This window comes from Phoenix dactylifera, chromosome 10, assembly GCF_009389715.1.
Source record: "Phoenix dactylifera cultivar Barhee BC4 chromosome 10, palm_55x_up_171113_PBpolish2nd_filt_p, whole genome shotgun sequence".
In the NCBI taxonomy this organism is placed as follows: Eukaryota; Viridiplantae; Streptophyta; class Magnoliopsida; order Arecales; family Arecaceae; genus Phoenix; species Phoenix dactylifera.
In genome coordinates, this window is record NC_052401.1 from 1,020,498 (window position 1) to 1,047,883 (window position 27,386).

Consider the following 27,386-nt stretch of genomic DNA (forward strand, 5'->3'; position numbering starts at 1 on the left):
TTAGTGTGACGAGGATGTCAGAATTTAAACGGAGGAAATATGTAAAAATCCGCATGTGCGTGTGTTTAGTCCCACATCGGTTATTTGCTAGGTAAATCTTGGATGCTTATATAGAATCAAAGAACCAAAATAATATCTTTTAGCTAGCCATGTTGTGTAAAGTTCTAAATACATTTGTATACTTCCAAGGATAATTTCTAATGGCCACTGGAAGCAAATGACGCATGCATGAGGCAGTGATGATTTAGATGTGATCCGCCTCGCATCTCTGTGACCTATTACAGAGTTGTTACAATTTTGGGTAATACTCAAAACTTCTTTGCCTCGATGAACTTCCCTTTGTATCTGTTAATATAAAGATGATGCTTTACCAAAAGGGATCTACCTCAGCTCACATCTATCAATTTTTTTATAGTTCAGTCTCTGAAAAATATAGGATTAGACTTTGTAATATAGCTCTTAGATACCATATAATTCTCAGAGGTTTATTGCTCACATCTGAGAAGAAGAAATAGAATACTGCTGGGATTGAGTTCACAGAACAAAATGGGACAAACTACTTGAAAGAAAAGGAATTGAGACAAATTCTACCAATGCAAGAAAAATTGACTGCCACAGAAAACCATTGAAACCAATATGATTCAACTAATTTCATCAGATCTCCAACATATGCAGGCTGGGTTATTCATCCTGCTAGTTCATGGTCTACTTGCTGGCCTTTGTTGGTTGAAATACCATCAATGTTCTTCCCTCCCTTTCTGCATCGCTATCGGTTTAGAAGATTGCTTTAATGGTTTTTTTTATTTTTTTCTCCTTCAGACTGATGTTGAAGGTGAAATGCCACATGAACTCAGAACTAGCCGGTTCTTCCCAAAATATGTTGAGGTGCGGCAGTTGACCGGACATCCAAAGGTATAACACTATTTTGTTGCGGGTGGCAAGATCGAATCCTCCTGGGAAACAAGTTCCTTGTTTTGATGCACCTGCACAGAGATCTGCCATTGGTGGTCAAAATCCTGAGGGGTATATATCAGCGAGTATGAATACCATGATCAGGAAGTCAGCATGGGTACAACTATATTGGCCATCAGGGAGGCAAGATCCCAGTTTCCCTGCTTCTAAATCAAAATGGCTCGAAAAATCACATTTGAACTGATAGAAGTGTGTGCAAATCTACACAGCAGCACGACATGGACTTGATCATGCTGATGTATAATAGCCACTAGATACATGCTGCTAGAAGTTTGTGCAAGTATGCATGTCTGAACCTAATGGCAATTTGAACTTTTTTACTTTTCCCCTAATGCAGTTTGGGCAACGAGTTCACTGAACTTGTGATTTCATATAACAGACTTGGTGTTTGAATGCCAGAATAAGCAACTGACTGAATCAAACGAGGGATGAAACCTGCAACATAGGAAACAAACTTAGGACGAGAAAGGAATGAAGTGTAGAGTAGAAGAATCCAGACTCGTATCAAAACAACTAAAGAGAGAGCCAGAAGATGGTCAGGGATGCATCAAAGGATCAAATAGGCAGAATAGTACTAATTGTGTGGCAAGAAATTTGGAAGGAAAAATTTGTTGGCCTCAAATGACCATTAAGAATTAAAAAGAGAGAACCATCAGATGGAAGATAAGAAAAATGCAAGCACAGTTAAAATGTATAGAGGGTCCGTATTATGCCCTCATGGATATTCAGGAAACAGAATATACATTAAGCTTCTCAAGAAATAACATGCAGCAACACCTATCTGATTGGCAAATAAACAAAGAATTAGATGCATGTAGAGAAAAAGAGGGTGGCCGTCTCAATGATCAAAACTAAGTACATTGATGTTATCAAGGCTAGTGGCCATTCATATAATTAAGATGGTTGCAAGACTGTAACAGAAGTGTGACATTCAATAAGCAAATACACTGAGGAGGAAGAATAAAAAGAAAATGCAATTTCGTCCCACCAGGTCATCTCAATACAATCAGATACAGAATATTGGCAACTTCACACCATTTGTGGATCATCTTGACATCCAAGACATGTTTCCTTATAATTGAGATTGTCAGCCATGGAAATGAAAAAAATGAAGACCAAAAAATCAGTATAATTCACACGATCAACAATAGTAGAGAGTGCATAGGTAGTGCTTCATCAAAGAATAATATTTAGTAATTAATAGCCATCCCCTGTACAACTACTTCAAATTAAATATAAAAATTAACATGCAACATGTTACAAATGTGGCTGTAGTTTGGTTAGAATTCCACGTTGTGGCCGTGGAGACCTGGGCTCGAATCCCAGCAGCCACAATTAATTAAATTGGCAAGAGGAGGCCCCATGGGACACCTTTTTTTTCTACATGCAAAATGCTATGCTTAATTGAAAAAAAAATACTTTTATGGTAACATTTACGAAACAGAGCTCGTTTTATCTGCTGTCTAGAACTGCTAACCAGAGTAGGGAAGAAAGATCAGGTATTGCTAAAATTTTAACTATTAAATAACCATTTATGTTGTAATTCTACACAAATAACTACCGCATCCAAAATGCTTAGTTTTGTAGTTCAAGAAGCCAAGCAGCATCAATTTTCCGAAATGATGCACAAATTTCATGAACTCAATATGATAGCAAAAACTCCTACCAACAATAGTTTGATGAAAATGACTTGCCAAATGAAGGCATACACTTATACTAATCGATTAAATGAGCTAGTTCATCAAAGCTTCAGTTCAAACGCTTTCAGTGTCGGAAAAAAAAAAGATTAAATGACATCCCTCTGTAACCAACTTAGCCTTAACAGCCCGGTCGAAGGCAATGTATTAAAAGTGGATCGCGGGCATGTAGTGGCAAGGGATTCATAGCGATAAGCAAATAGCAGGCACTATAAATCCAAAGCAGGTTATTAAAACATATTAATGTTTTTTTTCTTACAAAATATCAAAAATCAGTACTTTACACTAACTTCATGCAAAAAAATCTAGGACAAAGCTATAAAACATTATCAACATGGTACCATAATACCATATCAATATTCATATGAGGTAAAGATCCACAATCAAATAACATATATCATCATCCACTAAATATAATAGCATTATTCATAAGATAAAGATGTCCACAATCACATAACATCAACTACAAAATACAGATGTCCGGCAAGCCAAGTGGTGCGCTGGCTGCAGAAAACTAAGGGGCACTCCAGCCTTTGGAGCAAGGAAGGCGGAATCATCCCGAACCGCCTAGTTTGGAGCAACGCCCTCTCCCTCTCTCTTTTTCTCTTCCGCTCTCCCTCCCTCCACCTCTCTCTCTCTCTCTGCTGCACTCTCCCACTCCCTCTCCTCCTCCCTTTCCCCCTCCCTTGCTGGTTTTCCTGTTGGTTCACACCGGAACGGCACATCATAGGAGCATACCGTACCGTACCACTGACCTACTGGCACGGATGTTGATTCCAGTACTACAGACCTTGCTTTAGAGCTTTGGTGGCACAATGCTAGGAGGGATGCCTCCATTTTTTTCCTACTCTGCTCTTTTGTTCTCCTCTTCTTTCCCCACTCTTCGTTCGATCAGAGCACCAAATAAGTGAACCGGCCCTTCTTCCAATAAACACTTGAACATGTCAAATTTTTGCTTAATTGCTGAACTGGTCCAATTAAAACCTCTAGCCCGCTTTGAAAAATAGCACCCAATATAACATAATAGCAGCCACTGTAGCAGTTCTCACCCACTATATCAGGCACAATACACCCAAATGCTATAAGAGGCTGCCATAGTGCATAACGCAGTGGTTTAGGTTCGAAACCATTACAGTGGCTGCCAAGGTTCACCGTCTCAGTATTGGACCTCGTACCGGTGCTACACTAGCACAGTGTCGATATGGTACGGATTTTTTTGGCGTACGCCATCCGTACCGAGTGTCGGTGCGCCATCCGTACCGAGTACCGGTACCGAACCTGTACGGTATGCCCCATACCACCCAGTTTGGGCCGGTACGGCATACCTTGGCTGATTTTTAAAACAATGGTCTACGGACAAGTATATATCTCTTGTTCAAGATAGTTGCCTCATTCTTGAGGTGCAAGAACTTCTAGACTGCTACTCGAATAATAAGCCAACCCTAACTTCAAGAGGGGAAATGCACCATGTAAGTGTTGAAGTTCATAAGAAAGGTAAAAAGCTCTAGAATGACAAACAAAGAAAAGAAGCACTCCAAGACAATAATAGATACCTCCAAAAAACATCCAATCCATAAATTAGGTAGAGTGAAGATGGAATCGAATGGGAGAAAAGACTTTAGCAGTTCTTTATCCAGCTAAGGGGTTATACTAGACTTGATAGAGAGAAACAAATGTGCTTGGTAGGCGCGAGGTATGGGTTTCATGAGGGTATACAATCACAAGCATCATTGAATCAGGCAATCCATCAGGTTTTGCATGGGCACCTTGTCCATCCTACACTTTGGGGAAAGAAATATGACTTACCATGCACAAAGTTTGCATAAAGGGAAAATGCTAAGAACTGAGAAATGGATTTAGATGACGGAAAATAAGATAGTGTATCTTTACAGATATAACGCACCCATCCTACACAACTATAAGACAAAGAAACATGGCATGCCAATTCTGTCTAGAGAAAAATAGTTGAGGATCAAAAAATATATGTAATTGCAAGGGGAACAAAGAATAATTGTTCACTGACATGACTGGATTTTACTTTTGGAGGGGAAAAATCACCCTCAAAATCTCTGTGTGCATGCTTAGCTGCTACGTAGAGGCATTTGTATCTGTCTCTCCATAGCTGGATAAAATTTTGGAGGATCTTGTCATAAATTCACAAGCTGTTAACAATTCCATGCTTGGAAGACTTCAATTGCTCAAAAAAATAAAAAAAGTTTGCGGTCCAAATTTTTTGACCCATATCCAGTGCTCAGGATTCATGGTAGATCCAAAATAAAGTATATTTATAACAAAGTTCATCATATCTAATATCAAAATGATATGTCAGAAACCATCTTGGTTCAATGGTTAAGTAATATCTCCAACATCTACTACTTAATGGTCTTTTGTGATCCTGTGGTGTTAGATAACAGATTATCATTATTCACACAGATATGATGGCTCATACAAACATACAGGCAAAAAACTTTTAAAAAAAATCCAAAACCATAATTTCTTTTGCAGCAACCTATTTATTTAACCTAACCTGCTAGCTTACTAAATTTGATTAATAACTACTAAATTTTTTAAAAAAAATGATCTCATTGATTTATTTTAGGTATAAGTTGAAACTTTGCCACCTAAGATTCACATGAAACATCCAAGATGAATTTTTTCCCTGTTTGGTAACAATCCATCCCAAAACAAAAGGAATTGCAATAACTTTGTTGCATGTCTAATAGCACTCCTTCCATGAAAGAGACATCAAATGATATGGTATTAAAGCAAAAGACCAGGCGTCCTGACAACAGAAAATGACACAAAAAGTATATGATTTTTTTTGTTGCTTACAGGCCCTCCATGTCCACCTGATCTAGAAAGAAGATAACTAGGTCATATGCATCTGTAAGCAAGTTAAATAGATAGGTTGGACAGAAACATATTCTCCTTCACAATTCATTCCTTGGAGAGAGTAATACTTCTCAGGACGCTTTTGGTTTTTGTAGCATGGACAGCTTGTTCCATTTTTCTCATAGCAAGTCACAAAATTGATAGCTATGGCAATTCATATCTCAAGATGCCTTTGGAATTCATAGAATGGGGCATTTTATTATATTGTTCCTGTAGCAAGTTCTAAGACTGACGATGATAGCAACTCGAAATTCCCTACAACATCGGAAAATATAAACACACCTATCATCAAACTTCTACAATCTACATCTAGCACCATAGTCATATGGCCTGTGTGACCTGGCAAAAAAGCCCAAGGGAAATCATTTTGCACCCCCCCCCCCCCACACACACACTTTTTTTCCCCTCTTTTGAGAAGACTCTCCTTTCAAGCCACTACCCATCCACCGCCATCATCATTTTTTACGACTATCAACAACTGATTTTGTCAATTTGGGCTCAAGTATGCTTGAGTCTCTATCTACTCTGTCCACCCAACCTGCAATTGTCCCTAGATTCCAAACGCATAACATACAAAACTGAGGGAAGATATTTAATACAAATTTAGAAGAAGGTTATAGATAACTAAAATGAATAATATTTAGGCGAGATTAAAAGGTCACCATCGAAAGATATCTTTTCAAAATGGACAGATTTATGAAATTTTATGCACTGAACCACTGCCAATTTCTTCCTTAGCATGCCAATTAGAAATTAAACACATGGCTAGGCAAATTAGCTACCTTCAACTTTTTTGAAATATTTACTGATAGTGAAGTCCAAGCATATCTTTCCAAAATGGACAGATTTATGAATTTTTGTGCACTGAACCACTGCCAATTTCTTCCTTAACATGCCAATTAGCAATTAAACACAAGGCTAGGCAAATTAGGTAGTTACCTTCCACTTTATTGAAATATTTACTGATAGTAAAGTCCAAAGACCATACTTGTACCTTCATCCACCATTTATGTTCTCAAGGCATTGCAAGCTGGAATTCAAGTGAAAGCCAGGTACCATGAGGGAAATAAAAGAAAAACTCTAATAACCAAGAACTAATTTTGTTCTTTTTTTTGGGTAAAAATAAAAGGAAATCTATCAACAAAACTAAATATATTAATATCATGTAGCCTTAATCAAACAGTAATAGAAGACATAACATACATTCATAGCCACCAAAATAAAAAAACACTTCATACAATTCTTACATAATCTATGCTGCTATTGATATTGATCACAATTCTTCCAGGAGGCCGCAAAGCAAACAACAAACCCAATGTAAATATACCGCAGAACCACATAATTCCATTGCTCAATGTAAATCATCCACTAACCGATCATTTTGAGACCAAAAGGATCTCTGGCTTCTTTGACTTTCTCGGCGTGTTTGTGTTGGAAGATGTGCCTGGTGTACCGGCCATTGTCGCAGCCTTCGCTGCCTTCCGAGCATTTTTATCCAGCTGAATCAAGCTGCGGGTAGCTAAAATGGCTTGTGGCACGAGATCATGGGAAGCCCGAGCATAGACGCACCGCACAGCCATCGACGCAGCATCCTTCACCTCCTGTGGGTTCATCGGACCAAGAAGGCAGTGTCCCAATATCCTCAGCACTGGCTGGAGGAGCTCCCAAGGAAGCGGCACCCTCGACCCCCTCGAGGTCCTACCACTCTCCTTCTCCTCTCCATTGCATTGGTGGCCGTTGGGCCTTTCTTGAATCCCTAGCTTACCCATCCCCTCTGCCACTTTCCCAACCCCACCATCGTCCTCCGAGAAGTTCCTAATTTCTGGAGAGGAGGAGGAGGAGGAAGAGGTGGGATTGGGCTCGTCGTCGAGCTCGAAGCGACAGGAGCAGTCCTGGCCGGCCCAGGATGCGACAAACTCGCAGAGGTCGATCTTTGATCGGCTCGGCATGAGGGCGATCTTCTTGTAGTAGCACTCAAGAACGACGCCGACGATGCAAGCTCGCTTGGTGGATTTGACCGCGATCTGAGGCTCAAGGGACGGGGAGAGGACACCAACGGAGGGCTGGGCAGCGGGGTGGGAAGGGGTAGATGCGGCGGAGCCACGGTGGGCCGCGGTGGAGCCACGGGGGCCCGCGGCGGCGGCGGAGGGGCGGGGAGAGTGGTAGAGGGAGGGCTGGGAAAGGTCGGGTACGGAGACGAGGAGGGGCTTCCCAGCGCGGGCCTTGGCCTCGGCGGAGTAGAGGGCCAGAAGGACGGCCTCGAAGCCGGCGAGGGACGGCTGGTGGGCGTCGGCGGCGAAGGTGGCGACGACGCGGGAGAGGTAGATGCCGGAGAGGAGGGGGAGGAAGGAGAGGACGACGAGGCGGAGATCGGGGTCGGAGGCCTGGAAGGTCTCGTAGAGCCACTGGCAGAGGGGGTCGTCCCCAGAGCCGGAGAGGGGAGCGGAGACGGCGGCGGAGACGGCAGCGTAGGCGTCGGAGGAGTAGAGAAGGGAGCGAGCGGGGCGGTCGGAGTCGGCGAGGGAGGCGAGGGCGGGGGCGGCGAGGAGGGCAGCGAGGGCGTGGATGCGGGACTGGGCCTTAGGGATGGACTCCAACGAAGCTTGCATGGGGTCACCGCTAGGGTTAGGGTTTCGGAAGGCGGCGGAGGTCACAGCGGAGGCGGAGGAGGCGCTGGTAGTGGTGGTGGAGGAGGAGGAGGAGGAGGACGGTGAGACGCCTGCGGTGGTCGGCATGGCGGCGGAGGACCAGATCCCTTTCCGCCCTTGGAACTCCAAACCGCTCCGCCGATCGTGGAAGGGGGTGCCGGGGGGTTATTGCATTAAGCGATAAATGTACTCCTTTTATTAAAAATTAAAGCTCCTTGCCCCTTTCCATCGAACGCTTGGGAGTTGGGACCGATGGAGACCCCAGGATAAGTTAAGTCTCTAATTACTCAGGAGTCATTAAGTTAATATAGCTGTACCCTCCTTGCAGCACCAAATAATGCTTTTTAAACAAGTTGAGATAAAAATTAAGAGAAAAAAAAATTTTTGATACATCGGAAGCTCACATTAGTAGTACTGTCATCTGAATCAAAAAATAAAATACTACACAAAAATATAGAAAAACAGATACAGAGTGCATTCATAAAATATCTCTAGAACGATGAATAGTAAATAAGACAATTCAGAATGAAGAGATTCTTTGGATGGATGCCTTATAGTTATTGAATCTTTCGCAAATTTTATGTGAAGATGGTAGGTTTATGAATTGAGAATATCTTATAAAAAAATTATTTATAAAGTCTTAATTGCCTTTTATTTGTGAATTTTCACTCCACAAGTTTCATAGAGATGACGAGAAGAATTATTTACAGGTATCTTAATGAATGATCAAGTACTTACTGGACTCTAACCAGTTCTTCAATGAATTTTTAACTAAGTAGAATATTGGACATGTGAGAGGCAGCCCAAGGAAGTATGGATAGCTGAATCTGTTAGTTATTTGATTTTCATTATTTATGAGATAATAGATAAGTTATTTTACTTCTGGCTGATATATTTTTTATGTTTCTCTTTCTGTTAAACATAAGATCTCAGTTAATAGGCATGTATCTATAAAGGACCCGTTTAGATGGGCGAATTGTTTATGAAGATATAACCTGCTCATCAAAGGGAAGAGGCACGCATGGAAGAGAGATTAACTAGGCTTGCTAGGGTAACCTTCAACATTCCCAGCTTCAAAAGGAGATTACGGACTAGGTATTTCTAAATTTTAAAAATAAATTAAATCATTTTACATTTGAATTAACTAATTCTTATTTTTGAGATTACAAGTGGCCCTAAACTCTTTAAATTCTCTTTCTGACACCCTCTTGCTAGAGGCCTATGTAAAGCTGGATCAATTTGGAGTTATGCTTCTGACCGAACCGATTTAAATTTATTTTCTAACATTAAAATTTAAAAATCAACTCAAGAAATTTGATTTTATTGGGTTGATATTCAATGGGCTATTTTAAATCTAAACACAAAAATTTTCTTTTATATACAAAAGAAAATAAAAAAAAAATTAATCAGGTTATTTCGGTTTGAATTGATTTTCTATAAACTCAGACCGAAAGAAAACCAAAGAGAATAGTTCGGATCTTTTTTGCGCATCACTTGCCTTGCTTCTTAATTTTTCAAAATTATTGGCTAGTTATGCACGCATGACCTGTTTCACGCATCCAAAACGCGATCAATAGTATCTGTAGTCATGCACGACTCGTGAATGCAAAACCAAGGGGATTATGGATGGGCCTTGTGCATCATAATGGTGGGCAAATCTCTAGTATCCTTACCACCTTAGAATGGGGCGTTTGCTTCCAACCAAGTGGTTTCAGGTTCGAAACGTACGAGCGTTGATTAAATTTGGAGACCGGATGCCTCACGCCTGGACACGGGGTCTGGAAGCGCTACTGGTCGGCTGGTAGCCTGGGTGGTGCCAGGTATGACGTACTCACACGGAGGGTCGGGTCGGATAACCGAACTGGCCCACGGATGGAGAGGGTATGAGTAAAACCGGCCGGGGTGCCCAACACACGGTCATTTCTACCCGCATCGAACCTGGCGGGGTGGGGGCCCAGTGGGGGCTGCTACGCGAGGGTGGGCTTGTCTCTTCCTCCCCTCTTCCCCTTTTTATTAGCAAAAAAAAAAAAAAAATCTCTAGTATCCTTATTTACTTACAAAAATCATACCAAGCTTTTTGTACCCAAAAAAAAAAAAAAAAATCTGAGGATCAGGTTGAGCTGGTGCTTATTAAAAAAGAAAGGGAAATGTCATCTCCTGGGGTGAGCAAAGATGCGGCAAGGGGAGGACCGACGGCAAGTCCCGGAGTTCAAGAACATCTCTCATCCTTATGCGACCAGAGAAGGCTCTGATCTTGACATGGTCAGGCAATGGAGTTCGGCCAACAATGATCTTGAGCTCAGGTGGCACAAGCAACTCTCCAAGGTTTCAAGTTAAATTCTCAGAGACGGTGGTTCCTTCTTTTCTTTTCCCTTTTTTTTGGCCCTCTTTGGATGATGAGAGAGAGCTTTGTTGGCAAATTTAATTCTAGGTGAGGGTCCACCGATTGATTTTGCTACTAGATCGATTTAAAAACGACGGAAACTAGCCCATAGCACTGTCGTCGAAGTTCACTTAAGAAAATTAGAAGATGGAGGCTCCCAGAAAATGAAAGCAATCATGGTCACTACATAAGCTGAGTAGGGTTCCAGTCTTCGAGATATCCTTAGCCATTCCAAGAGAAGCTACCGTAGTAGAACTGATAATCTCCGCATCATGAAGTAGTGCTTTATCCACCACCATCCTCGAATGCACCCTTAGAGAGCTTCTAGGTTAAGTGTTTACCAATTGATTTTGCTGCCAGATCGATTTAAAAACGACCGAACCTACAGAGAGAATTGCGCATGGGTTCTTGCCCCATGCCGCTGGCATGGGCACTTGCCAACCAGGTGATTCCTCTGGAGAATTGGAAACCCAGCTCCAGACATGGAAGAGGTTCCACCAAGCATGCATCAATGCGGGTGAATCTCCTTGATTTGCCAATGAAATTCTGGGTTCATGGCAAGATTGCTAGGAAGCCAGGCTGTGGATTTTAAGCCTGGGTTCGTTTGAAACAACTCCCCTAACGAAAAACAGGAGACCTACCTTCACCAAGAATTCTGGGATCCAGCAATCTGGATTTCAACTTGGGGGTCCGTTTTATGACCTGAGCCTGATGCTCAGTCCCTCTCTTCAGTTTCTTACTTCCACCAAGAATTATATCAAGCAGGCTTTTTCTCCACCTGAACAAAAGGATGTAATATTGGTGGGAGCTTGATAGCTCCCTTAACAAGCTGCAGCAGCAAAATTATTATCGCTTAACCTCCAGCAACAACTCAGGCACCATTTGTCCTAAAACACGGATAAGTAATTTTAACCATATGGATGCTGACCTTAATGGTTTTGAAATATGTCATTAAAATGTATGACACAATGGTGAAACAATTTAGTTACACTTTATAGGCTAATTAAATTAGGACCAGAAGATAGTCCATCCAAAAATATACAATGTAAGTGAACATTGGACGAAAGCAGTATCGTTGTTTGACAAATGACAACTATTAGCGTATTGAGACTACAAGCCACCACATGTTTTCTGCTCTCTAGAGCATGGAAAGAGAACATGTTGATAGCATAACTTATTTATCAGCAATGACGAAACAAACTTTAGTGTCCCCAAAAGGTAAGTTTAGCTCACATTCAGAAAGTCTGTGAAGCTCCAACTCTGTCACGAGGTATGAGACGCAGCTCTGAGCCATGCTTTAAAAATACATTACCTGAAGAGACAGAAATCACACAACAATTATGGACGGATGGATCCAAAATGCAAATGTAATTTTTTCCACTGTAAATCAGGGAACTGTCGATCAAAATTTACAACATGAATCCTAGAAGAGCAATTTTGATTGCAAGGGGGAAAAAAAGTAACCAGAAATTCTAATGCAACGAAGAAATATTATCCTATTTGCATGGACTAGAAGACATTGAAGGTCAGAACAGTCCACACCGTCACGATCAGCTTGATAACCAAATGGAGCAGTTTTAAAATTCTAATACTCATAAAATCTACACAAAAATATAAACTCAAAGAGAAGATAGCTGTCTAAGTGCTCCACCACAATGTCTCAAGATAAATACAATCTCTCTATCAGTCGCACTATCATATAAAGATAACATCATACTTAGCGGATATAATACTTCCCTATATTAGGGTACTCAAAATTTTAATACAAAACAAAAGTCCAACAGCCCACATTAGGTAGCTTGAAGCAGGTGCTTCACAAGTTCAAAAATTGCCTCTTAAAACCTGCAGTCTAGCCAATGATGAACTATATTCACAACACTGAAGTAATGTAAATCATTTGTGTAGTCAATACAGTCTACTAGATAATGAAAGCCTGTGTTTTAGCAATATAACAATGCAATTTATTCCTGCAAGCTTTTCAACTAAGCATGTAGCATGTGTTTTTGCCTGCATAATACTATCACAGGCTTAGAGAAACTGAATTCATGTCCAATTTTATTCTGCAGCTAAAACTCATGCACACTAGGTTAGCATCAAATCATGATATGAAATAAATGATAGGACAACTAATATTGTCTTATTAAGATTAAACAATAGTACTCTCAAAGCAAAAGAAAACTAGTTAGCGCCCACAATATACAAATGGATCAAAGTGTGCTAGGAAATATGAACATGCAACTTATAGAACCATCAAAAACAACGAGTTATAAAAATCATAACAATCCAAAATGCCAGGAAACAAGAACTTAAGACTTTGAACATGGTTCCTTCCTATCATGAAACTATTATCTAGGTTTTCATTTAGGAAGAACAGAAGAAAGGAATCATATTTATACAGCAACTGACACACAGTTTCCAAGCTTCTTTAAGTAATCTATGAAAGACAGATACTACTGAACTGCTTTTGGTATAACAACAGAAAAGCTAGAATTAATTAAGAAAGCAGCAGTACATCCGAGACCATCTTCAAACCAGAGATTTCGAAATTTCCATTATTGTGAACCTTCAAGTTTCAATGACCCACTCATACTTTCACCAAAAATAAATGACCCACCCATAATAGCCTAAAATGACTTTTCAAAGATGGGATGCGATGGATTTCCTCAAAAATGATCTTTCAACAATTGGTGATTTCTAAAAATAATGCCAGAGGAAAAAATGTTCTTTACCTACTAAATGAGCTAATATACTTGAACAGCAACAAAAATGTAGCAATGTGCTCAAGACCATCTTCAAACAGAAAAATTTCAGAGAGGCCGAAAATTGCATCACTATTATTTCCAATCTCTATCAAAAGTGTTCACCATCTCAATTAGATGACTTTACTGTGAGATTGGCATATTCTATTTCTAAAAAGTACATGAAATATAAAATGTAAAATTAGGGGTATCAGAGTGTAGCAATTTGTTCCAGGCCGTCTTCAAAGAGATTTGAAAGGCAGAGAAAATTGCACAGCAACCATTGCCAACATGCATCCAAAGAAAATGCCTTTTCAATCAGATGACTTTGACCCACAAATTGGGTTATAAATAATTTCGAATTATAAGACAAATGTAACAAAAAATAAGAACAAAAATCATTTCCAAACAAATTTACATATAGAAGTGTTAAAACCTATGAAGCTGCTCCATCACTCTTATTTCAGAATATGAGGACTTGGACATATTGCAACTATTAAAATTATAATCATTAGACCGTCTTCATTTCAAATAAGAGATGCTATAAATTCATCCTCCTCTCTTGCCTAAATCACATAATAGGAATTACAACCACGTAACTCATGATATGCAACCCATGAAAATTACAGGTTTCTCAAATTAAAAGATATGACTTGATAGTAAATTATCAAAACAAGATACCATCGACCTCCCTCCCTCTTTGTTCTGCAAATTAACAACATACTTGTTTCAGACATAACCTTAAATTTATTGATCTCATATATTCACAGGAAATCATAAAACTACACAATGGCATGGTTACAGGCAAAAATACCCTAATTGTCAGAAAGTTTGATAACACGTATATCTAATCAGAAAACAGTTCTATATAAGAAAAAGAGCATTCAAGTGCACCATGCTCCCACTATTACAGGGTCCGAGGAGGGTCAGATAAGCGTAGCCTCCCCCCCCCCCCCCCCCCCCCCCCCCCCCCCCCCCCCCCGCCGCCGCCGCCGCCGCCGCGGCGTGCGGAGAGGTTGTTTCCATGTTTCAACCCATAAAACCCATATCACAATGATGTAACCTTATCAATGCACCAAGGCCCACCCTCTAGGAAAATGTTATGCATGACTCTCTACTACCTTATCTGGTAGTAGGAAAATGTTATCAAAATGCATCAGCATCTTCAGCTTTACAGCCTGACCTACCACCAGATAAGCTCTGAATCCTACCAAAACAAACTTATGTATCTGCAATCTTAGCGACCACCTGAGGATAACCGCCGGAACAAACTTTAATCATTTGATAACTGGCAAGGGCGGCAGCAGTAGTATATTCCTTCTAATTGATCGGTTCTCGTAGTCAAGAGTGGAGTTCAGTTTAGTTAGTGGTAGTACAAAGTATGTCACTTCAGCAGTCTGGTAAACTAACATAAAATCTTAGGAAAGCTAAAATGGAAGTAAGAACACTGAGATATGTTATTGACCATCTTCAGAAGAGATAATAATAAAAAAATGCTCAATGAAAAAAACTGAAAAAAGATTTTCAGAAACTTATAAGAACCCTATTCAAAGATCGGGCATGAAGATCCCTTGAAATGATCTTTGATCCATGATTAATTTCAAAAATTGGTATTAGAAAAAATGTTGTTTACCTACCATAATAAAGATTATTTACTCAGACAACACTTGCAGTGTAGCAATTTGTTCGGGGCCATCTTCAAATACAAAAATTGAGAGGGACAGGAAATTGTACAGCTATTACTGCCAACCTTTATCCAAAACATTCCCTGTTTCAATTCGATAACTGTGCAGTGAAATTGGCTCGAGAATTTTCTAAAGTAACAACAAAATATAAAAACAAATTACAGAAATCAGAATGTAGAAATTTGTTTGAGGCCATTGAAAGACACAAAGAACTGCACTGTTATTGCCAATCTTCATCCAAAGTATGTGCCAGTTCAATCAGGCAGCTTTGCTCCGCAAATTGGCTTATTAATATTCTATAGTTATAAAAATTATAGAACAGAGAATAAAGTCTTTGTACAACCATTAATCCCAAGCAACTTTTATACATAAAAAGTACTAAAACTTATGAGCCTACTTAGTCAATCTACTTTGAAAAGACGGGGGCATGGGCTGCACGTACGGAACTTCTATATATTCATCCTCATCTCCTGCTTAATCACATGATAGAAAATACGATCAAGTTTACTTCATGTCATGCAGTAAATTAAGTGTGCAGGTTTCTCAAATTAAATGTCATAACTAGAAGAAAATCATTGAAACAGAAGTTTCATCTGGAGTTTGCAAATTAACAAAATGCTTGTCCTAACAAAGCCCTAAAGTTATTGACCTCATCTATTCATAGGAACTCAAGAAGAGATGTTCTTATAGCAATCACATTGCTATAGGGAGGAAAAGAAGGGACCCTGAAAATCAGAGCCTATGATACCACAACCAGCTGACAGGAGGACTGTTATGCAAGAAATAACTAAAAGCATTAACATCTTTTGGCTCTGCAACAAACTTGTTTGCATCGTTGGTTACTGCATGAGGGAAAGAAATCCCAGTTGGTTTTAACAAATCGTATCTACTGGAAAAATAGGATAACATAGTGCTTTAATTAATTAGCAATTTAATAACTGATTCAGGTGAAATGATATTATATTCCTTAATTGATTAGTTATTGCTGTCTGAGTGTTCTGTTTGGTTAGTGCAAAGGACATGATTCCAGTCATCTGCCAAACTTGCATACAATGAACATGCTGAGGCAAACCAAAATGGCTATCTATAAAATGACTTCAGTAAACTAAAATGGAATTAGAAATTTTGCAATATGTTTGACAACATTTTTGCATTTTCCAATATTTCTAACCTTCAACTGTTCCGATGATTTGCTGAAATAAAAGAACAGAAGATTTTCAAAAAGCTAAGATGAACTAAGATCATCTCAAATAAAGGATATAAAATTCCTTGATCATCAATCCATGTATGCGTTCAAAAATGTATGCCAGAAGAAAGCCTTCAATACCTAATAGTACAGAAATTATGTACTCAAACAGGAATTAGAATGTATCAATTTGTTCACGGCCATCTTCAAACAGAAATAATTTAGTGAGATAAAAATTTGCACTACTCTTACTGTCAACCTTGATACAAAGTATTCACCGTAAATTGATGGCCCAACGCCACCGAAGAGGGTGTGGTTGGTACGGAAAACTATCCTTGGTCAAATTCAATTGGAAGACTTTTCAGTGAAATTTGTTTATCGGTTTGCTTAAGGGGAACCAGAACGTAGCAATTTGTTTGAGCTCATCTTCAAACAAAGAGATTTGAAAGGCACAGAGAATTGCACAACTATTACTGACAATATTCATCCAAAATATTTGCCATTTCAGTTAGACAACTTTGAACTGCAAATTGGCTTATAAGTAATTTTCAATAAAATATAAGTATAACAACTATTAATATCGAAAAGTTTTAGAATATAGAAGTACTAATACTTATGAAACTGCCCCACACTCTTATTGTAAAAGATCAGGACATGGATTTACGACAACTAATTAAATTTCAACCTAGTTGTTCCTCTTCATTCCCAACAAGAGGAGGCACTACAAGTTCATCCTGATTTCCCACCTAAAACACATAACTAGAGATATGTCCAAGTAACTTATTTCTTATGGTACATAAAAGGTTCACTGATTTCCAAATCAAAGGACATGAATATAAGAGGATTGCCTGACAATATACCATCAACCTCCTTCAATCCATGAATTAACAAAATACTTGTCTCAGCAAAGCCCTAAACTTATTGACTCATCTATTCATAGACAACAAAAGAAAACATAGCACAAACACAGCATATTAATCAAAGCTAAGTACAGCACAGAAGCCTAAATAAAGAACTATTATTTACACAGCATGTATCAGGATTTTTCATCCCTGCAACCTGACCTAATGCCTTATCAGCCATAGTTCCTATGAACAGAAAATAAACTTATGGCCCACTTAGTCATCAAATGAGATGACAAATCCCAAGTTCAAATGAACCATAACCTTTAGAAAAAAGGATAACATGGTGTTTTGACTAACCATCCATTTGATAATTAAAAAGGGAAAAAGGTGGCAGTGAAAATTTATTAATTCTAGTCAACTAGTTCTTTCTATCAAAGTAGGGATTAGTTTAGTTCATGGTCGGTGCAAATGACATGAGTCAGGCAGCAAGACAAACTCTCACAAATAAAAAAAGCTTAGGTAAGTGACACGGATGCATCTACTATATTAAAGATAGTGACAGTCAAAATATATGCATGTTATCATGATAGTAAAGATAAGTATTACTCCAAACCAATGCTAGAGATCATAATATCTATCCCACTCTCATTGCCATAACCCAAGAATCGCATGATCATAACATACCTGAAAAGACATTCAGGTTATGAACAAAAAATAACACTAGAGATCACAAAGGCGTACCTGCACTTTGCTGTGGGTTAATACCCACACCATCTGCACAAGAGAAAAGGAAGAAGATCACATTCAGATACAAAGTATAGGAATTGTTCAGAAAGGACATTTTCTTGAACGTATACATAGATACAGGTACAAATCCCTGGTTTATTTGAGTTAAACATCTAAAAAGACAACACTAGAGATCACGTGGGAAAATTACAATCCTAAGAAAAAACCTAAAAAATCAATCAAATTCAACGTTCTTTCTACCAGCTTCTGAAACATGGAATTTTATACATTTTCCATTAAAAAACTAGTTTTTCAACGGAAACCTCACACTGGCCGTGATTGTACAAAAGATTTAAACGTAAAAAATCGTAACGAAGAAGAATCCGAGAAAATCTAGGCTAGACCCATGCAATTCACAAAAAGAACCCCTAAATCCAGATGAGCTCGCGAAAGAACGTTATTTTGTGACAAAGCAAACTCTTTCTTCTAATTCCGGCCCTAGAATCAACAGATCAACATCAAGAACAGCCGCGATAAAAACGTAAAACGAGACGAGGGACGCATCATACCGTTGGTGATGATGGCGCTGGTCTGAGGAGGGACCTTGAACTCCTCGGCGGCGAATTTCAGCACCGCAGTGAAGGGCGCAGCCTCCGGGACGCTAAAACTGATATGGAATCAAGGATTAAACGAGGAAAAGAAACCCTACGATATCCACGAGACTATCGAGAAGAGAGAGAGAGAGAGAGTGGCGTACACTTTGAAGGGGAGTTTGGGATCGGATGTGAGGGTGATCTTGAAAGAGACCTTTCCGCCAGCCGCCATTTCGCCCCCGCTAGCAAGGAGAGGAGATGAGAGCGAGGGAGAGAACACGGAGAGTGACGAGAACCGAAGAATATAGAGGAGGGGGAAGGGAGCCTGGCCCCTTTTTCTTCTTCTCTTTTTTTTTTTTTTTCCTCCTCTCTTTTTTTTTTTTTTTTTTTTTTTTTTTTTTTTTTACTACAAGAACCCCTCCGAAATGCCATGCTGCATAGGTGGCGATCCAGTCAGCAACCCTATTCGCCTCCCTATACATATGTATTGTCTGAAAGACACTGCATTCTCTCACTATTCTTTAAATATCACCGAGTAAAGGGCTCCCATCCCTTTTTCGCCCCTCCTTCTGCAACCAGTCGATCACCATAGCTGAGTCGCCCTCAAAAATGATGCACTCCGCCTTCGGCCTCCGTCTCGCATAAGAAATGCCTTCTCATGCTACCCTGAGCTCCTATCGGTATCAGTCCATCTGTACATCGCCTGCCCACTACAATGATCTGTGAGTCATAACTCCTGATCACGAAACCCACACCTGCTCTAGCTCCATCACCAGTAGCACACCCGTCAAAATTCACCTTTAGATAGCCAAGAGATGGGGGCTCCCAGAAAACAAGAATAAACCTGGGTGCTAAGCAAGCAAAGTGGGGTCCCAGATGTCCCTGACCATCCTAAATGAAACTGTCTCAGTGGGCCTGATGATCTCAGCAGCCTGAATGAAAGCTCTCTCAACAACACGCCTTGGTGGATCCCGCCTATCGTCAAACACCGGGCGTTCTTATCCAGCCATATATGATACGCTAGATAGGCACTCGTCATCCCCCACTCCGCTGTCCTCAGACTCTGCATAGCATCCCTCATTTAGCGTAGAAGATCATCTGCAGATCGAGACGTATGGGGCCAGGCCACAGCTGCTCTACTCCAGATCTGCACTACTCGCAGACATCCAAGTAAGGCATGTCCGATAGACTCCTCCTCATCCAGGCACCATCCACAAGTCGGACTAATCCTGACACCCCTCCTCGCCAACACGCTTCTAGTTGATAGACACCCTCATGCCACTTTCCATAGAAACAGGGTCACTCGAGGATGTATCCGCATCCTCCAGATCCATCTACTGTCCATCTGCTTCTTGGTCTCCCCTCCCAACACCGCCTGCAAGTCTGTGACCCACACCCTGGGCTTGCTTGTGGTTGCCTATAGTAGCTTATCCGCTGCCCTCCAATAGCAGTGGAGTGGCCAGAACCCTCTCCACCAGCTGGCCACCAAAGATCTCCTTAATCAGTGGCTCATGCCACCTGCTCTGGCCCGGAGGAAGCAGATCACTCACCCTACAACCTCGCTTGGCTCCCTTTAATATCGATATCAGATCGAGAAGTGGGCACGGTCGCAGGTCGATCACTTTTTTGGTTTCCACGGGCCTGTGCATTACTGGAGATAGATGGATGGCTGTGATGCCATCCCAGCTTCAACTATTTAATAAGATTTTCAGCAGATTTCCATGGGATGGTGGGAATAAAGATAAATTACCCATCGTTTGGAGAAAAGCCCACTTGGCCATATAACAACAGAGTACCAAGTTGAGAAAAGCGAAAGAAGATAAATTGATGGAGGAGGCGGTGGAAGGTTGGACTTTGTCACCGGAGACCAAAATACCAAGCTTACGGTTCTTCAACACTACCGTCATTGGAGTGGAACTTAGAGCTGTATAGAAGAGCATCACCTATGCGAGATTTGTTCAAGATACGATCTGCATTCACCTTAAAAAGCTATGGTGATCGAGTGGGTTCGAGGCCGGCACAGCGATACTGACGGGCAGTTGATGCTCCACGACCTATTCAAACTAGCGATAGAGTGCGGCTTAAAAATAAGCCACACATATTTACCATAATACAAACAGTGCTATTGACCAGATCACCTCTTTTGCAGCCTACTATTTTGGAGAGCTTTTTTTGAAAAAACAAAAAAAATAAATTAAAAAGTTAATAAAAAATGGAAAGAAATTTTTTTTCTTTTAGTTGGGATTGGGGCCAGGTCTGCCTTTCAACTGGACATTCCACCTCATTGGATCAGGACTCATATGACCAAAGTGATCAAACGAACCCAGACTGCATATGCCATCACTGGTTTTTCTTTTTCCCCTTTATTTTTACACTTGTAATCTTTTATGCAGCAATATTTATTTACCATGTCACTGACCATCTTGACAACAGGGCTTGGACATGCATCTACGGAGCCTGCTGCACCACAACAGCCTTCATCCCCTCCCACAATTACAGGTTCTGGTCTTTCCCAGGCCTCCTCGCGACTGGTTATACTGCCTGGTACCTAACAATATCTACCTTGCTCCATGGGCAGGTAGGTTAAAACTTGTGGTCATCCTACACAAACCCCAACTTTATTCTCATGGTTCCTCCTGCTCTGAAACTTCAAATACTTTGACCATTCAGTTCACTTTGAATACTTGGCTCTGTTCTACAAAAAATAGTTTTCTAAACTACAATAGGAATATTTTTGAATGAAAACCACAAGTTGTCTGAATAGTATGTTTTGGACTTCCAACTTATAGACTCCACAGCTTTTTTGTGCATCACCTTGATAATTGAAATGATCCATTCACTTAATGCATTCTGGTTGGAGACCATAAACTTAACATTAAAGGCGTACCTGGACTTCTTAGTTTGAAATGTGATTAATCCTATAGTTGCTAATGCAACTGATACTGGACTATGCATGACCCTAGCATTCAAAGATAACTCTTCTCACCTTTTGCTTTGTACCTCTTCAATTAAAATTTTCCACCAATATCAAAACAAAGACAAGTGGCATATTTGAATCATATAGTCCCAACATGCACTCTTTTCCCTCTAGCCCATGTTAGTATATGGAGATCTTCATTGCTCTTACCCAAGTCTTCTCCAGTCTCATATTCTATCATATGCTGAATAAGCCATTTCCAGGAATTCTCACTTAAATTGCTGCTAGCTACTCTAATTTTTTACCCCAAACTACTCTTTCTTTTCTTAAAGAAGCATTAAGGCGCCTATTCCAACTTTGACCAAAACAAGTCCACCATACACTACCTTGCAATTATATGTTACTTCAGATATCCAAGAATCATATTCATATATTCAAGCATATTTTCTCCTCTTATTAAAAAAACAAAATGCTATATGAAATTTGTTTGGCAAATCTCTAGTTTTTCATTTCTTCCACAGCCTCAGCTTATCATATTTTGTCAGCACATCAATTCTATAGGCTTCAATGTAATAGACCAATAATGTAAACCTTCAACTCTAGAATCTAAAATTCCCTACTGTAGTTTCAGTCCAACTATCCATCCCTTCTCAAATCTCACTGACCAACATCATATTTAAACAGAAACAACAAACACAGAAAGCCCAAAAATCTCAAGCATCGGAAACATACATTTTACTTCTGTCATAGGAAAACATACATAACATCAGCATGCAGCAAAACATACAGCCAGGCATAAAAGAAATCTCGAGGTTGCAACGCCCCTAAAATAGCTCAAGGTCCAGACCCAAATAAAGAGCTCGTGGACTTGCAAATAAGCATCACCCAGTTACTAATACATTAATATCAAATGGCAATTTATCTATGACAATTATAAGATGGTAAGGTTTGAGTCTGATGGATGATGTACCTCAGTATTCTCAAAGAAGATAGTGTCATGCAGGAAAGACTTTAAACTTAAGATGGGCAGTCAGTCAAGGGTTCGAAGTTATTCCAACCCTTCAACAATCTCCACAACATAATTAACCAGCGACAAATTAAAATAGACTCAGGAAGATCATACTAATATGACAGCCTCAACCTGCAGAGCAGCAATATGTAGGAGCTTGCAAGCACTTGACCAACTTAAATGGATAGAGGAGAACACATATAGAAGACAAATCAGTCCATATACACAGAAAGGTATTACCTTCATTGTCCTTATCCACAGTCACACATTAGAGGCCATCCAACTATTTTGTGACCTTGGTTAGAGCCAATGAATCCGTGAAAACAGATCAATTTTCTGCTTGGAATTACCAGAGCATTCGTATGCAAGCCTGCAAATCTACGACTCACCAAAGCACGAAAGCCATGTCAGAAAATTGATTCCTCTTGTGCTTCATTTCATCAAAGTACACATCAGAGCAGCAAAGATATTGAACATATCATGGAGAAACAACAGTGCCAATTTTTTTATAGATATCAACAGCCAATCCTGGTAGAAGATTACCGTCAGAAATAAAGAATAAATATTTCCTACAAACATTCATCTACAGTTGTTAATCACAATTCACAAGCAAGTTATACCATTAAGGCGATGAAGATCTTCCATGACGCCACAACCACAAGCCACCAAATACTCTTTTCATTGGTCATTAGCATGACAAATTTCAGAATCTTTATAAATTAAACACGTCATTACTTTGTGCCGCATGATGTGATTAGTGGGCAGCACACGATTCTTAATAAACCTCAATCAAGAAAAGTGGATGGAACCTTCACCAAAATTGACAGGAGAAGGCTTGCACCTTACAGTAGTTTTTACACAAATCACAAACCATTTTGATCTGCCAGCTTCTACAATCTTACAAAAGAAACATGTTCCATTCACATAACACAATACACAAAAAATAAAAGACAATCGAAGATTACTGCAGATCTCATAATAAATGAAGAAGCTTAAATCGAACATATCCACATAGCAAAAGGCTTCATTAATTCCATATAAAACATGTGCATGAAATCCCAAAAATATTAAACCTGGAAAAAAAAACCCTATATTTCTGTAAGCAGAAACCACGAGATCAAAAATCAACTAAAGAAAAGGGAAAACTTAAGAGGAGATCTAATCCAGGATACAATCATATAGGAAAGCACTCAAATACAATTACTTCACTTCATGTGCCGTTAGGGCACTCCCGCGCAAAATGACCTTGCTCTCCACAGTTATAGCAACCCCCGCCGCCGCCGCCGCCATAGCTGCCGCTTCCTCCATAGCCGCCGCCTCCGCCATAGCCGCCGCCTCCACCATAGCCGCCGCCGCCATAGCCGCCGTACCTCCCTCCGCCGCCACCGCTGACTTCTCCCTGAGTACAGTCCCTAGCCAAGTGCCCAGTCCTCCCACAGTTATAGCACGGCCCACCACCACCATAGCCACCACCGCTATACCCGCCGCCATATCCGCCGCCTCCATATCCGCCGCCGCCATATCCTCCACCGCTGCCCATCCTCCCGCCTCTCCCCCCACTCCTCCACCCTCTCCCGTATCCACCGCCGACGCCGCTTCCATAACCCCCACCGTACCCTCCGCCGTATCCTCCGCTTGCCCTGCCTCTGCCGCCAGAGTACTCCCTCCCTCCGCCTCCGGCGGAGGAGATGGCGGATCCATGGGGGCCTGTGACGTCGACGGCCTTGGAGCGACCGTCGTCGCCGTGCTCGACGGCGAACTCGACGGCGTCGCCCTCTGCAAGGGTGCGGAATCCGTCGGAGCGGATGGAGGTCTGGTGGACGAAGAGGTCCTCTCCACCGTCGTCGGGGGAGATGAAGCCGAAGCCCTTCGCCCCGCTGAACCACTTCACCATCCCCGTCTGCCGCCTCCCCTGCGCCATCCCCACCCGAAAACCCTAACCCTAGATCACGCGACAGCAGAGAAAACTTCGGGAAGGGAGACTTCCGAGTTCCGATCTCTACCCCACTCTCTTTCCACCCTTTATGGCTGCGTGGAATTCGAAACGGGGGATGAGGTTATTTTAATGGGACGATGATTTTAGGCATTGGACGGCTGGGATTCGGCCTTATGCATTAAGGAACGAATCGAGAGCGGGTATGGCCTTGCAGAATAAGTAATCGAAAAGACCATGAGCTCCCCACTCTTTCCCACGTGTCCAGTTATAACCGCCGCCTTATCGGGCGCAAAGCATGATTAATAGCAAGCTTGTTGGATTTTAGGAAGGACAGTCTAAATACTACTCTTATTTTGTAATTTTTTGATGTTAACTACAGAGTTACATCATCTCATTGGGATCAACTTAATCTAGCTTTGGGCATTAGCACAAACATAGCTGATAGGGTTTGGTGAGAGGTTGTGGGTTAAGCACCACAGCATAATATTGCATATGGATGACTCAGAAAATAAGCTTATTGCCTACTTAGCATCCGGCCCATATATCATATGTTGCCAGCTACCGGCTATTTCAACCAGTTGTAGATCGAGCTAGAATATATGTTTAATAAAATAATTTGATTTGGATCTGAATTTTGAATCTGTTTAATAAACAGCTTAGGTTTGAATTGATAATTTTTTGATATATCATATATTCGGCTAGATCCGCATCTTATTCGGAATTTATAAGAAAAATATAGAAGCACGAGTTGGAATGAGTTCGTCGGAGTTGGATTTGGATGTGTTCCATTAACCAATGGGCAGACAAGTAATTTCTCTTCGAGATTGTATGGCTGATTAAATTTTGACCACAAGTAATCCAATTTGGTTACGTCACAGGAGCATGAGACCCGAATAGGCCATGTTTAACGACTACAGCACAAATACTAAGTATTTCCTTCAACTCTCATGCGGAACTACAAATGCGTCATCAAAGTCCTGCAATCACAGACCAATACAAATGCATTTTTTTTTATGGCTACAAGCTTATTTGTCCCCATGATAAGCCATTAACATCATGATCAACTTTTTGTTTTTGTTTCTTTGCACAGCTGTAATGGATAAGAAGACATTGATGGATACCAACGCTCAAATAAAAGCAGTGGATGTGCATAGATCCCACTTGTGGATGACTTCGATGTGTCCATCAGCAAAAATTCAAGTTCTCTCATGAATTGTTCTTTCACATGAATAAGGAAATGTAGAAACCCAAAAACCTAAGATCTTGCTACATTTGCATTGGAGGTTCAGGTTGCAATGGCCAAATTGATAAAAAAAAACCAAAAAAAGGTTGGAGAGAACCACCTAAACAAATCAAAATTCTAGTTCTCGAGTGAAAAGAAAACAAATGTTCTTTAACTTTTAACTTTTAGTAAAGAGTTTTGAGGACCAAGTGTAAGAGATGCCAATTGCTGTAGCTTCCTGAACATGAACTGCACGTTTATTCTGAAGAGAAAGGATGTGAAATGGATTGATAGCCATTGGATAGAAACTGTTCCATTAGAAAACTTGTAGAAGATGCCTTTCAAGTGGTAAGGGAGTAGCACCACCACCATTTCCTACTTCGTATGTGCTTGGTTATGGCCCAAGGAACAAATAGGATGGATTTATGGATGCCAGATGCATCCGTAAATCCATGCATAAAAAAGGTCACTTTGATGACAGTGATTAAGAAAATTTATTCCCATTGCAGCACACTACCTATGTTCTGCCTGTCACTAGAACATTTCTTCTATCAGGAAACCAAACGCGTACTGCAAGAGTGATTTAATGGGTTCTGTTGCTGGAACTGGACCCGGAGGCGACCACTGGTTGAGAAGGAGGAGCTCCGGCAGGTAGTGCATTGGCGAGCTACATCCTCCGGGGGACCTGCAAGAAGTTGGTGGTCGGGATTTCCGACGCCGGCCCTCCGATGCTTAAGTCAGAGGAGACTTGTTGTGGAGAAAGAGAGAGATTATATGTAGAAGTCAAAAGTCAGAAGCCTCTTTCTTTGAGAAGAGGGAGTCTCCCTTTTATAAGAGGGGTGACAGGGTTAGCTGTGATGTGACTGTGCGAATTAATGAGTTGCCGTCATGATTGGGCGTGATCGTGTAAATTAATGAGTTGCGGTGGATGACTGGACGTAATTGAGTGAGTCAATGAGTTGCCGTGGATGGCTTGAGATTTTGGGCTGGCTGGAGGTCCGTGGAGATCGTGCGCATTTAATTGTTGACAGTCGCTCAGGCGGAGATCGCGGGATTGGATTCCGGATGAGGAAGCAAGGGGCTTGATTTCCGGTGGAGTGGAGAAGTCTACTTCGTCCTTTGACCGGGTCTTCTTCGAATTTGAGGTCGATCGGGTTCGGCTTGGCCGAAATCAAGGCCGCGAGCTCTGAGGTCGGGCGTGCTGAGGTCGAGCGCTTCGAGGTCGGGTGCCTTCAGGTTGGGCCCTCTGTGGTCGGACGCCTTTAGGGTTGCTGCCGTTGCGCTCGTCGTCACGTGCCGGTGATGCATCCACGTGTTTTGGGCAATCCATTTTTCCCCCAACAGGTTCCCATCCCAATTTTTATGCTGAATAATCAATAAACTAGGAACTTCCACTGGATAAATAAGAAACATCTAACCAGAACCTGCTCTCAATGGAAACTGACCAAAAGTGCAATCTATTTAGTGACCTTGTTGAATGGCTCAGCATAAAAACTAATAGATTGCCCAAAACCTGCTCTCAATGGAAACATCTAATAGATTTTTTTTTTTTCGGTTGGACCGTGCAAAAAACTGGAGCTCAGCATGCAGATTAAGAAGCTAAAAAGAAAATTTCCATTGGAGATCATTCCGAAGAAGTTGTGGATCACACTAAGAATCCAAAAATATTGTCACAGAATGATCAGCAAACAAGTCAAACATCTATGCATTCAAAAAAAGTACAATTTAGAACAATTAGATTGTTTCTTTTAGCTCTTTGTACAATGAAACAGGACCTTCTGCCTCAAAAAAGATATAGAAGTATCTTGTTGTTTCAGCAGGGACTGCAATTTACCAACCAAACTCAACAGATGCCCAAGAACTCTTGGCACATAAGGCTCCAACAGCATTTCATCTTTATTAGCAAAGCTCATTCAATGCTAGGTTTTGGCCAGGCG

At 40.8% G+C, this 27,386-nt stretch overlaps 3 protein-coding genes, 4 non-coding genes and 1 pseudogene across 13 annotated transcripts; all 8 read right to left on the reverse strand.

The window, feature by feature from the left end:
• Window positions 1-501: 501 nt before the first annotated feature.
• LOC103703199 lies at window positions 502-8,420 on the reverse strand. 4 transcript variants are annotated; one of them, XM_008785974.4, is made up of 2 exons: window positions 6,935-8,420; window positions 502-983 (listed from the first exon to the last, which is right to left on the reverse strand). In XM_008785974.4, exon 1 carries the CDS (start codon window positions 8,294-8,296, stop codon window positions 6,938-6,940), a length of 1,359 nt encoding a protein of 452 aa, XP_008784196.2. In that variant the 5' UTR covers window positions 8,297-8,420; the 3' UTR covers window positions 502-983; window positions 6,935-6,937. The 4 variants fall into 4 exon arrangements, with proteins under 4 accessions (XP_008784196.2, XP_008784198.2, XP_008784197.2 ...); XM_008785976.4 differs by having other exon boundaries at window positions 502-995; XM_008785975.4 differs by lacking the exon at window positions 502-983 and adding an exon at window positions 1,052-1,407.
• Window positions 8,421-11,498: 3,078 nt separating this feature from the next.
• Window positions 11,499-18,699, reverse strand: LOC103703197 (ubiquitin-fold modifier 1). 4 transcript variants are annotated; one of them, XR_003384899.2, is made up of 5 exons: window positions 18,530-18,699; window positions 18,342-18,439; window positions 17,788-17,820; window positions 14,968-15,098; window positions 11,499-11,904 (listed from the first exon to the last, which is right to left on the reverse strand). XR_003384899.2 is itself a non-coding variant. In XM_008785971.4 (4 exons), exons 1-4 carry the CDS (start codon window positions 18,595-18,597, stop codon window positions 11,828-11,830), a joined length of 276 nt encoding a protein of 91 aa, XP_008784193.1. In that variant the 5' UTR covers window positions 18,598-18,699; the 3' UTR covers window positions 11,499-11,827. The 4 variants fall into 4 exon arrangements, 3 of the variants coding, with proteins under 3 accessions (XP_008784193.1, XP_008784195.1, XP_008784194.1); XM_008785971.4 differs by lacking the exon at window positions 14,968-15,098; XM_008785973.3 differs by lacking the exons at window positions 11,499-11,904; window positions 14,968-15,098 and adding an exon at window positions 12,195-14,035.
• LOC113462477 lies at window positions 13,358-13,480 on the reverse strand. The gene has a single exon (XR_003384905.1). It is a non-coding gene; the product is annotated as a small nucleolar RNA snoR86 (small nucleolar RNA).
• On the reverse strand, window positions 13,546-13,664 carry LOC113462476. The gene has a single exon (XR_003384904.1). It is a non-coding gene; the product is annotated as a small nucleolar RNA snoR86 (small nucleolar RNA).
• Window positions 15,002-15,123, reverse strand: LOC113462478. Its single transcript, XR_003384906.1, has one exon. It is a non-coding gene; the product is annotated as a small nucleolar RNA snoR86 (small nucleolar RNA).
• Window positions 15,187-15,289, reverse strand: LOC113462483 (annotated as a pseudogene).
• On the reverse strand, window positions 16,603-16,725 carry LOC113462481. The gene has a single exon (XR_003384909.1). It is a non-coding gene; the product is annotated as a small nucleolar RNA snoR86 (small nucleolar RNA).
• A 4,563-nt stretch (window positions 18,700-23,262) lies between the features above and the next one.
• Window positions 23,263-24,334, reverse strand: LOC103703196 (glycine-rich protein 2-like). The gene has a single exon (XM_008785969.4). The coding sequence runs from the start codon at window positions 24,210-24,212 to the stop codon at window positions 23,502-23,504; it is 711 nt and encodes a 236-aa protein (XP_008784191.2). The 5' UTR covers window positions 24,213-24,334; the 3' UTR covers window positions 23,263-23,501.
• Window positions 24,335-27,386: the final 3,052 nt, after the last annotated feature.